The 12,272-nt window shown below is 47.6% G+C and overlaps 1 protein-coding gene across 1 annotated transcript in view; it reads left to right on the top strand.

Moving 5' to 3' along the window:
- The window catches only part of CFAP65 (cilia and flagella associated protein 65), a 32,846-nt gene that overhangs the window by 881 nt on the left and 19,693 nt on the right, over positions 1 to 12,272 (top strand). The window contains exons 3-13 of the mRNA XM_074828267.1: positions 356 to 458; positions 1,894 to 2,060; positions 3,489 to 3,688; positions 4,367 to 4,512; positions 5,612 to 5,834; positions 6,180 to 6,445; positions 7,690 to 7,890; positions 8,325 to 8,687; positions 9,683 to 9,820; positions 10,718 to 10,963; positions 11,391 to 11,615. Of these exons, the coding sequence (XP_074684368.1) occupies positions 356 to 458; positions 1,894 to 2,060; positions 3,489 to 3,688; positions 4,367 to 4,512; positions 5,612 to 5,834; positions 6,180 to 6,445; positions 7,690 to 7,890; positions 8,325 to 8,687; positions 9,683 to 9,820; positions 10,718 to 10,963; positions 11,391 to 11,615 (2,278 nt within the window). The remainder of the gene's footprint in view (positions 1 to 355; positions 459 to 1,893; positions 2,061 to 3,488; positions 3,689 to 4,366; positions 4,513 to 5,611; positions 5,835 to 6,179; positions 6,446 to 7,689; positions 7,891 to 8,324; positions 8,688 to 9,682; positions 9,821 to 10,717; positions 10,964 to 11,390; positions 11,616 to 12,272) is intronic.

The raw sequence follows: 12,272 nt of genomic DNA, 5'->3' as shown, positions 1-12,272 counted from the left end.
TCCCGCGAGCCCCACTGAATGTTGAGCCATTACAATGCTCCCTGTGACCCTCCCTGCTCTGAAACTCAAATGTTTCTGCCAAATGTGTTTTGTTCATGTTGCATGGCCTGGGAATGTAAAATATTGTTCAAGGAAGGCGTAGGTACTTAGAATTGGGAATGGGTTTCCAGGACACCTGGGTTCTGCTCCTGTTTCTGCTGATTTGCTACCAAGGTACCCTTGGGGTCAGGTGTGCATTAGTGCTTCTAATTGTGGGGTCTGGAGGTTTTGATTCTTTATTCTCTTTTCTGCTATCTAACTTAACAACAGCTGTATGCCCTCAGACAAAATCTCTTGTTTTGATTTCATTATCCAGATGTCCTTCCACACGATTCTTCTTCACCGTTTTTCCGCAGCCGATCACTCTGAGTCCTGGTATGTCCTTAACTCTGCCCATCGTTTTCCGGCCCACTGAAAAGGTAAAGTGGCAACATCAGAACTGTTCTCAGTGCTCAGGCTGGCTTCCAGGGGGGCAGTGGGCCTCTGTCTCTCTTGTCCTTTCTGATCTGTTTTCACTTGAATGAATCTGTCCTTAGGGAAGGTTCTAGCATGCAAAGACTGACCTTCCTGCTCTCCCCACATCTTCATCACCTGAGGGAGCCCTAACCCCTGACTCTTCTGCAGAGTTTGCCAATAGTTATGAGAGGGATCCTCACAAAAAGCATTCCCAGTTTTCCACATGCTGCTTCTGGCCATGAAATCAGTAAGATAAAGTGCTTGAACTGTCCACACCTGTCTTAGATCCCAGGGAGACTCAGCTGGGTGGTTTTAGTGCAGAACCTTTGGTTGAGAGACTCACTCTCTGCTTTCTTACAGGAGACCCCAAAGCCTGTAAACTGAAGGGCTACTGATTTTCTATAAGGGATATGTCAAGGGCCCCCCTTCTTTTGGATGGGGTGGGTTTCTTTAAGCTTTATTTTTAACAGCAATGATTCTTTTTACCCAGCCCTTTTTCTTGATTTTCAGCTTGTTCCTGGTGTCTGTCTTGGCTCTGCGTGTTGATCTCTGGCTCTTGTCCACAGCTGTATGTCTTTGATGTGAATCTCAGTCCTAGCCACAGAGCGTGATCATTGGGCGGATTCCCAGTACCCTGCTCTCTTTAGTATCATGATTTTCTGATGACTGTTCAGTGTTCCCTTTATGAAATAAGCTGCTGGCCTTGTTCCATTTTCAGCAAATAGTTTGTCTGCACCACATCAATCGCTAGAGCAGGAGGCTCCCTTTCTCAGAGAGAGCAAGGACTGTGTGTGCTGCAGTGCCCAAGGTCTCTTCTTACCTCTAGAAGTGGTACTCAGGAGAGGTGATGATTGGGGAGCATGGAAGACACGTATCTTGCAATTCCTTCTATCTTAGCCGGTTAGCAGATGTCCTGGGGCTATTAGTCCACAGTGCTGTCAACGCTGCATCTTTAAGTTGTGTGTTATCCGCTTAGGTCTTTAGTTGACAAAGCACTTAATCAAAGACTAATATTTCTGTGCTCATGGAGCTCAAAGAAAGGTTGTGCCTGCTTCAGTTTAGCTGAATTGGGATCTTGAAAACACAGAGAGAAATCCATCTGCATCGAAACAAATCAGGCAAAACAAATGGGGTCTTCAACTGCTCTCTCTGAGGGTGTTTGTGTGTCCCCTGACAGGGTGAGGAGTATGCCCAAGTACCTTACTCACTGCCTGCCTTTTCTGAGCGCTTCATATGCGGTCTGTCCTGCACAGAGGCCTCCCCTGGTGCCTCTGGTAACTGATGTTTTTTTCCCAGCAGTCTCACAGAGGTGAAGGTGATGGGTGCTCAGGGGTGGAGCTGCAGTACCTGCAAGATGGAGCCTGTCTAACTGCTATCTTCCCTTGCTTTTCTGTGCAGAGGGAGTATGAAGACAGCATCTGCTTTAAGAAGGCTGAGGGCGAGTTCTCTGTCACCCTGCGTGCTACACTTCCGCACGCGTGTCTGTCCTTCCCAGCTGCTGTCCAACTGCCCATCTGTGCTGTCCACAATGTCACGGAGACAACATTCCCTGTGCGCAATGTTAGGTGAGTGAGACGTGGCTGGGAAGACCCTCTTTCTGTTTTGTCAGGTATTTTGCCACCTTCTTGGACTCTCCAATGAATGCAGATTATTCCAGTTGATTAGATCTGCTGGCTGCCTTAATAGGCAGCAGACCTCTGCCTCCTCTGAGGTCATGGCAGAAAAGGCAGCAGAAATGGTAGTAGAGGTCATATCTCGCTGTGGACACATCTTGGCACCTTACATCTGTCCATTTCCAGCATATGCTGAGAACCATCCACACACAGGAACTAGTTGGGGACCAGCATGGTGTCCCACTGAGAACATTCCACATTCACATGACAGGCCTGGGCTTCTAGTTAATCAAAGGCAGCCTGCCTGAGCTATCAGCTGGTAACATTCTGGTCTTTCTGTGACTTGGCTTCTCTTCCCTCAGCACAGGAATGCCATAGGGATGGCAGTGGAGTTGCTGCTGCTCAAGCCAAAATCTTTAATTTGGAGGCAGGCAATACAGAAGTTGGAAAGTCTCTCCAGTGCCTGCTCTTAAGTTCATGGAGTGGCCCAAAGCAGTGGCACTATTCTGTGGCTTGGAGTCATCATTTAGGGGCAAAGATGCTCCCAGTTACCAAGACAGTCTTATTTTAATGAGGGAAGGACAGTAATTCAGGCAGTATTGTAGAAAGGAGTGCAGTGAAAGGAGAAGATGTACTTCCAACCATTCACAGTGAGAGCAAAATAACCTTTACTAGTTGGAAAATGGCCTGTGCTCCCCAAAGCAGTCAGCTGATGCTGTAGGAGGGTGGGAATGACAGAGGGCACATGTACCTTCAGCAGAGCAAGGTATCAGCCAGAAACGACTTCAAGTGATTCATTCTCTTCTTAGAAAAATCATTTGTGCTGACTGAGAGGTCCAGGGTGGTGAAGGATATGGATGGTAAGTAACACACAGCTTGGAATCAATAAAATATAAAAAGCCAATGGTATGTCATGTTCTTTGCACAAATCAAACAAGCAAAGGGAGTTCTGGAGAGTTGAATGAGGTATTAGGAAAACAGCTCAGACCTCTCTTCTCACCTGGGCATATAACAGAGGAACAAATGTTCATTTGGAATTAAGTAGCAGCAAATTTAGATATAGGAAAAGCAAATACTTCATTCTGGAGCTGATTTATTTGCTATCACATGATGAAGCTGAGGAATTTTATGGCCATTAATAAAGTTCTTGGATGTAATAGCTAAGATTCATTAAAATGGGAACAGAGCATTTGCGGAGACTAGAGACAAATTTCTTCCCAGCATCACATATTTGGCCAGATGCATTAGGGAACCTGCCCTTCAGCATTGGTTGCTTCACATCCTAACTGAATAACCCACTGGGAAACGTCCGTCATATGTGTGATTGCACAGGCAGCAAAGGATCCGTTCATCTACTTCAAACATATCTCCATTTCCTAGTGATCTCGCTACTGTGTTTGCCTGGGAGACACCAAGCCCTTTCTACATGATTCCTGACCACGGTGTGCTGGACCCCGGTGCTGAGTGCATGGTCAAGGTGGTCTTCCAACCCAAGGTGGCTGTGGTGTATGATGTGGCAGCAACATGCTGGTTTGGAGGTGAAGAGAAACAAATGAGGACTATCCAGCTAAAAGCCCTGGGTGAGTCTTTCTTGCATTTAGCCCTCAAAGGAGTGTGCATCATCCCTAACTGTGGAATAGCATTCCATGGGGATACACGGAGGTGCTGTGCTCTGAGGCTGTGCCACAGTTGGTTCAACCCGCTGATGAGCAAGTGAAGCCCATGGTTTGAAAGTGGCCTGTGAAATTCTCTAATGTACTTTTGTCAATTTGGAAGTGTGATCTGAAGAGACACAGGGTCCAATGTGCCCTGTGGCGTGCTTTGGCCAAATCAGCATTTCTGGAGCCTGCTTAAGTTGACAGAGGGGAAGAAATGAGAGGATTTCATTGGCACAATGCAAAAACCTCCAGAAACTCCTGGTCTTGTCTGCACTCAGTCTCTCCTGGCTGTCCTGTTAGACAGAGAGCCAGAGGGAAATTTTTAAAACTTTCTGGATGCAAGCTAGAATAAGCAATGGTTTCATTACCAAGTTCTTACCTGAAGTACCTTGTGTGGCCACTGACAAACAAAAGATGTGACTCTGAGTTTAGTAAAATAGGGCTGGAAGGGAGCTTATTTGGTTCAAAGCATGGCCAACTTTGAAGGTAGATCCAACTCCAGAATTACCTGATGTTGTTTATCCAGCTGAGCACTGAATATCCCAAGGATGGAGATTCCACCTCTCTTTCTTAACCCAGTATATTATTCCCTTTTAACAGCCAAATATCCCTACCTGCGGGTGAGTGTGACAGGGGAAGAGTATGAAGGTGTACAGCCTGGAAAGTTTCGGGATGTGCTGTGCTTTGGATCAGTGCCAGTGGGGAAAACTGTGGAGAAGAGTGTAGAAATCTTCAACATGTCTGTGGTATGTGGAGAGGGAGACCACTTCTTGTGAGAAGTTGGCATGCTGACACATTTCCCTGGGATATGCAGTCTTGAGTATCTCCCTTAATGCTGTGAAAATAATCCGAGTGGGAATGTGAACAAAACAGAGATGATGAGCCTTCCCCTACCAACCAGGCCATCCACCCTTGCCTTCCAGCTACAGTGCTAGCAGCTCATGCATTTGTAGCATGGTATGGCAGTTCCCGCCTGCTTCCCGCTGCACTTGGTCCAGATCAGCCAGCCACTGTTGTCCTCCACACCCTGCAGCTCTCCTGCTCACCCTGGACAAGCCCATCAGTCCTGTGTGGCAGTCTCAGATTGGTGGGCATGTGTCCCAGGCAGCTGGTGGATCTTCTGCTGTTCTCAGAGGACTGCAACCTGGTGATTTACTCTCAAAGTCCAGTGGGTTGCATTTGAGCACCTTGTTCTCTGTGCCAGCTCAGCCCATCCCAGCCCATTAAAAGATGGATGTACTCAGAGACCGCTGACCTGGATGACAGCAGTGCTGACTTCTCCACAGGCTCTGCAACTTGGGAGTGGCAAAGACATACTCATTTGTTACACTGTTATTATTCACACTACTCAGCATCCCCAGGCAAGGATCAGGACCTTTTTTAAGGGGTTTGAAGGAGGCGTCAGACCACCAGTCTTGGTTTTTGTGAAAAGGAGATTGCTAGACAAGGTGGAACTGTGGATGGAGGGAAATAAGTTATCTGCCTGCCTGTCCACCTGGTCACAGCAGTCAGTGAAGCTACTTTGGCCCCTTGGGACACCTTGAGCCATCCTCCCCCCTACCAGGAGGGGCACTCCAACCCCAGAGATCACCAGGACATTTTGCTGCAGCCCACCGACTTCTGAGCATATTGTGGGAGCTTGCTGCCGGCAGTACTCCCACAGGACAGGGTTGCAGAGGTTTGCACAGCATTTCTGTGCTGAGCTGCAGTAGCCTTGGTGTTCCCGGTGGTGTTCAGCTCTGCTGAAAACTGCAGTTCTTCACTGATCAGTGTCCTGCATTCAGAGCCATCCTGGCTCCGGTTGGCTCCTTTGTTAACCGTTTTTTTTTTTTTTTCTGCTTGCAGGTTGATGCACCATGTAGGATAGAAAGAGCAGAAGATCCTCTGCTTCGAGATCATGTTTTCTCCTGTGATGTGTCCCATGGTGTTGTCCCAGCCAAAGGGAAACTGGTCTTGTGCATACGATTTCAGCCTCAGACAGTAGGAGAGCACAGTACTGACTATTTCACTGTCATATCTGCTGGATGCCTCCTGCAGACTGTCCTGAAGGTGGTTGGCTCATGTAAAGGTACCAGAGTGAAAGCCTTCCCTGCTTCTCCCCATCATCATTTTAACACTGCAGGGGAAGGGCTACTGCTCAGGGAAGGATTAGGGACTCTCACAGCCCTCAGTCATAGACTTACATTCTGCTGGGGTCCAGGCTGTCCCTGGCACACCGTTTGAGGTTTATAGTTGCTTGAGACGGATGTGAGACTGCTGGAAGTGAATGTCCAGATGTTTAATAGGACTGGTGGGTTTGCCGGTGAGGTGATTCTGGTTTGGGGGGATCAGTTAAGTGCAGCAGTGGCTTGTGACATGTTGACAGAAACAGCTATGACAGGTCCAGGATCTGTCTTGCATGTTGTTGTGCTAGGTCCTTTGGTGTCCCTGCACCAGTGTTTTGTGGATTTTGACTGGATCAATCTTGGGGAAAGTCTGACGCAGACGCTGAAAATCAGCAACACGTCGGATGTCCCAGCATATTACCAGTTTGACATTGATGGCAGAGGGAGCGTCTTCTCCTTGGATCGCCCCTGTGGAGTCTTGGAGGGCGCAAAAACACTAGCGCTGAAGGTGACCTTCCGACCTACTCACCCCATCAGCTATCACCGCAGAGTGGTGTGCCTTGTCCACCATCAGGTATGAGAGGCTAAGGGTTGTGTCTTCATTCATCCCCCCCTTCATTCTAGGGGTTGTTCGATGTAACCCACCAGGACTGGCCTCTCTCACTTAACCCCCAGAAATCTCTTCCTACTGCACTTCCATTGATAACTGTCATAGAATCATTTAGGTTGGAAAAGACCTTCACGATCATCGAGTCCAACTGTTAACCTAACACTGCCAAGTCCGCTACTAAACCATGTCCCTAAGCACTGCATTTACACATCTTTTAAATACCTTCGGGGATAGTGATTTCATCACTTCCCTGGGCAGCCTGTTCCAATGCTTGACAACCCTTTCAGTGAAGAAATTTTTCCCAATATCTAATATAAACCTTCCCTGATGCAACTTGAGGCCATTTCTTCTCATCCTATCGCTTGCTACTTGAGAGAAGAGACTGACACCCACCTCGCTACAACCTTCTTTCAGGTAGTTGTAGAGAGCGATAAGGTGTCCCCTCAGCCTCCTCTTCTCCAGACTAAACAACCCCAGTTCCCTCAGCCGCTCCTCGTATGACATGTGCTCTAGACCCTTCACCAGCTTCGTTGTCCTTCTTTGGACACGCTCCAGTACCTCAATGTCTTTCTTGCAGTGAGGGGCCCAAAACTGAACACAGTAATCGAGGTGCGGCCTCACCAGTGCCGAGTACAGGGGGACGATCATGTCCCTGTCCTGATGGCCACCCTATTTCTGATGCAAGCCAGGATGCCATTGGCCTTCTTGGCCACCTGGGCACTCTGCTGGCTCATATTCAGCTGTCAACCAACACCCCCAGGTCCTTTCCTGCTGGGCAGCTTTCCAGCCACTCTTCCCCAAGCCCGTGGCATTGCATGGGGTTGTGTGACCCAAGTGCAGGACCGAAGCTCTTGTTGAGTAGAATCCCCATGGTGCAGGTTCCAATCAGCAGTGGAGGGCTGATGCGGACAGACAAGTCAGTAACGCCTGTGGGTAGGGTGAGGTGCATCCTCGGTGGCTCCTGTCCATTTAGGTCTCTGAGTTAAATTTAGCTGCACAGCTGTGCACTGAGTGTCTTCAACTTTCACTCCAGTTTCAAGAAAGTTCCCGGGCCACATCAAGACATAAAGTAAATGGCAGTCTAACATTGCAGATACTAAGCCTTTCTCAGGCATGGTTTTGAAAGTGAGGTAGTAGGATGGTGTAACTCTTAAAGCAATCACAGAAGGGCAGTTTATTTCTTGTTATCCTTTGTGGTGTTTTCCCAGGAACCCATGTACGTGGACTTTTTTGGTACCTGCCATTCAGACACAGCTAAGCCAGCCATCCTTCAGGCAAGACACCTCTCCTGGTACCGAACGAACATGGTGAGGGGACTGACCTTCTACCCCCCTGATATCCTGAGTGTGATGCTGAAGGATGGGAAGTTGCAGATGGATGAAAAGGGAGCCCTCATGCTGCCCCTCGAGGTATGAGCTGCCCTCTCTGGAGTCTACAATACTCCTGTGATATTCTCTGCAGATATTGGGCTTCTGTTGCACAGGTCAGACAAATCAAGGACTTGCAGATGTCAGACTGATTTCTTTAGTATCTTTGCTGTTAATGTTGCCGGCACACACCAACAGTATCTTTGTCTGTTGGGTCTTACCCAAGCTCAGCCACTAAGCCACCTTCTGGCTTTAACTCAATCACAGGGTCTTCTTTTGCTTCATGTAGTTTCAGATTGAGGACTGGCTTACAAACAGGGGCCTCCTTGAAGCCTAAACTTTGAGCTGTCCTGGGAACTGTTGCTGAAGTGCATCTTGCATGCCCTCTTGCTCGTGAAGGCAATCAGGACTGTAGTGCCTGGTGTCTCCCACAGGCACCCTTCCCCTGCTCACACTGAGATGTTTCCATCCTGTAGATCGCTCAGGACAAGCCTCCCAAGGAATACTTTGAAGCCAACTCCATGACTGAATATTTCTACGATGGTGTAAGCAGCGACTTGGTCTTGTTTCCCCCTCATGTTAGTGTCAGTCCTAGGGAGTATGATTTTGGTTGCTGTGTGCCGCTTCACAAGGCAGAACCGCTTCTTCTCTGTGTGACCAACCACACCAAAGGAAATATCACTGTTACCTGGACTTCGAGCCATAGCAGTGCCTTCCGAGTGATCCCTGAAATCTGTGACATCCCACCTTTGAAGTCTTCAGCCTTCCGTGTCCTTTTCCAGCCCACTCAGCTCAACAGTCTCTATGGAGCGGAGCTGGAAGGTTTTGCCTTCTACAAGGTTAGTACAAATTACTAAAACCAGTTTCCAGAGAGGGCCTAGCAAGCAACTGTTTGCAGGCTAAAGGCTTTTGGGGGAGATAAAATTCAAATGGAACATTTTATTTTGAATTTGGTAAACTGGCATCTTTATTAACTCCTTTGGCCACTTCTTTGATACACTGGTGGGTTAAAATTTCTCCTTTTCCTGTGCCCTGGCAAAGATAAATCAGCAAAGCACGCCACAGCTCATGCATATGGACAGTTACACTTGCTCTTACCCCCAGTGAATGTGAAGTAACATACACCTCACCAGAGGAATTCCTGTGAATTATGGCACTATTACTGTAGATGGGAGCCTGCACAAGGATAGTTGTTGTGACCTGAGTGATGGGCAGTAACTTGTTTTTTGTGTCTGGCCCTCCACAAGAAAAGCTGATGAGAGCACTGAATATCACTGCAGCCTCTCCTCCCATGTGATGTAGGATTCATGTCATGCAAAGCTTCAATTTTAGGAGTTTTAGCCTGCAGAACATCCAGAACCAGAAACATCCTGGTAGATAAGAGAGATCTTCATTACATTGTTGATTACTCTTCTTGCATTTTTCTCCCTTCTAAGCCAGTGTGGAGGATATCTGGGAGTAACCTTAGAGTCAGGAGTTTCTTAGGGTCAGGTAAAGGATAGATGATTATTTTCAGTCACTCACTGTTAAGTGCTAACTTAAGTATCTCAAACTGCACTAGAGTGTCCTTCCCTAAGGCAACTCTTGTAGTATCACAGAATAGCTTGGCTAGTCCTTCTGCTTGAAAGTCACTCTGAAATGTAGCTATTTGCGAAAGCAGCACTCATGTTCCTCATATGGCACTGGTCAGTCCTCCTTCCCTGAAAACGCCAATTCCTCAGCCCCAGGGATGTCACTGAAACAAACTGCTGCTTGTGATGACACATGCACTTGAAAGCACCTTGCCACCCTCCCTTCCTGCATGCATTCTGTTCTGTCCTTTGTGTGCCTGCAGGTGCTGAGACACTACAGCAACATTGAGGAGGATGCCACCATCTGTCCATCCTGGTGTCTGACTGTCAGGCTGAGAGCGCACACATATGAAGCAGAACGGGAGCACTTCATCCCACAGTACATCCTGGATGTCCCCAAGGTGTGTAACTGATTGACGTTTGGATCTTTGCAGAGATGCTCAGTGTGTACCTCTGAAGTCTTTACTTTGTCTCCCATTGTACCATCCTGAAATACGGCCTAGGTGGTTTCTGATGGTGTGGAGACTCCTGCTGTGGTACAGAAGTAGGATACTCTTTCTCCTGCATTAGCTTCCCTGCCTCCAGTGTGTCAGGTTGCACTGAGTATCTCATTAGCTCTGAGAGGAAAGCTGTTGGGATCTCCTCTCTTTCTGTTTAAGTGGACATGGGCACTGACAAGGGTGCTTAGTCCTCTCCCAGGAGCCTCACCACTCTGCATGCACTTAGGCAAACAGAGGGCAGTACACAGAATCCACACTTATGGAAGAGAAGTGGTTGCAAGGTAGAATGGAAGTTTCCCTGACTCTGCTGTTTCTGTAGCAGAAGAAAGTATTGTTCCTATGAGGTAAAGTGAGATCTGAACCTAGGAAGTAAGAATAGTCTTGAGAACCTCTTAGAAAATCTCCTCAGCAGGAGAAGTGTGTATCGGATATGCATGAGCTGGGGCAAATCCCAGCCTGCTGGAATTCTTAATCCAGGAGGTCACTATCCATGCAGAAGCTGCAGGCCCCAGCAAGCAGCTCGCTTATGGGATGAACAGAAAGCGTTGCATAATGGAAAGTAGCTTCACTGGTCCCATGAGCCTGTGAAAGATGAGGGCCACTATGGGAAGAGAGAGACCATAATTTGTATACCCTTGGGTGATTTCTTTTCTTTCCTCAAAGAGAAGCAGTTGCAAAGTTCTCCATAGACTCAGGATAGTGTTTGTTGGAACCTGGAATTCAACATAGTGAAAGCTTTTACTTTAAGCTGGTTTTCTAAACCCAGTGCAAACAACCCTTCTTGCTTGTCTCCATCAGGCTTTTCCTCCTGTGGCTCCCAATACTGATACCTACTGCAGTATGCTGCTCTTGAACACAGGCACCTCTTTGATAACCTTTGGTGTGAACCAAGCTGCCTGTCCCTCTGTTTTGGTCAAGCCCTGCTCAGGACACATCATTCCAGGAGGCCACCAGATTTTCTTTCTCTCCACTCACCCAGTTAACACAGTCTTGCAGCAGCATGTCCTGCCTTTGCAGCTGAATTCTTATCCTGGATACACCAAGGTAGGGAGAGGGAAGGTGGTGAGGGAAGATGATGAGGAAAGTTTTGTTCCCTTATATCTTCCCTTTTGACAGTGACTTGCGTTGTGATCCCTGTTATATCTCCTAATGGTTAGTTTGGATTTTTCCCTTTGGAAATAGGAATGAAAGAATATTTTCAACATTTAAGGCAGGGTCAACACCGGAGATAGAAGGTGCTTGTGATGCCAGACATCCTGTACCCCTTTTTTCCTTGGGTTTCCATCTCCTGGAATGCACCATACTATGCTCAGGGCCCTCCTTGACAGCACAAACTAAAGTCCTTCCCCTCTGCCTTCAGACCCAGTTTGTTCTTGCTTCTCTCTTGGAGGGAGCAACATCTTTGCAAGGTCCCTCCAGAGGTAGCTGAGACTTCTAGCTAATGACTATTACTTTTCCCTTAATTCCACAGGAGATTGCTCTCCAGAGTTGCGGGGAGTCTCTTCTTTTGCTCTTAGAAGGTGATGGAAATCTATACTTTAAGCCTGTCTATATAGGGACCTCATCTACACGAATGTATACCATAAAAAACTGCACAAGGCTACCCATGGTTTTCACATGGAAGATCCATCAGTCTGACAGCAAGATCCTGTCTGTCAGCCCCACTGCAGGGATCCTCCAGCCCTATGAAGCCATGGTAAATTCTTCTACCAAAGTTGTATTTTGCTCTCTACAATACAGCTGTGGAGTGTGGAATGTGAGGGCTGCCAATCCTTGGGTCATTAATACCAAAGTTGGAGAATACCTTAGCTTTGGTTCCTGGCCAGCATTTGCAGTCATGCTGGTTCCCATGATGTGGATTTGCCCAAACGTGATGACATCCTCCTTAACTACAGGAACAAAGGGGTCTTAAACAGGCACTAGGTAATGATGCCCTGGATGGGACCGGGCATTAAAAACAGCAGCAAGTTTGTCGTGCATCAGGAGATGTTAATAGACAGAGGACAAATGAGAGCACGAGAGGGGTTATGATGTTGATCTTCTGTTCTCCCACCTGAAAATCCAGGTTCTAAATTTCTACTGTATTCCCTGAGTGCTTTTTGAGAGTAGTGAGGACTGGCATATCTCCACAACCTGGCTTTGAATATCTGAATGTGCATCCCTAATATGAACCTTTGACACAGGCAGAGATGGTGGGGCATTGAAGTGAGAGTGGACCCAGAGTTGTCTGTAGAGGACTAGGTTGGCTGTAATGGAGGAAGGGGCTGTGCACATTGTGTAATCATTGTGGTGTATAGGCTTGGCTCTGGTCTGGAGCTCCTGTGAGTGTTGTCCTTCCCTCTTGCAATTTCAG

Source organism: Strix aluco, chromosome 6 (assembly GCF_031877795.1).
Source record: "Strix aluco isolate bStrAlu1 chromosome 6, bStrAlu1.hap1, whole genome shotgun sequence".
Classification (NCBI taxonomy): domain Eukaryota; kingdom Metazoa; phylum Chordata; class Aves; order Strigiformes; family Strigidae; genus Strix; species Strix aluco.
This window is presented reverse-complemented; position numbering and strand designations above follow the sequence as displayed.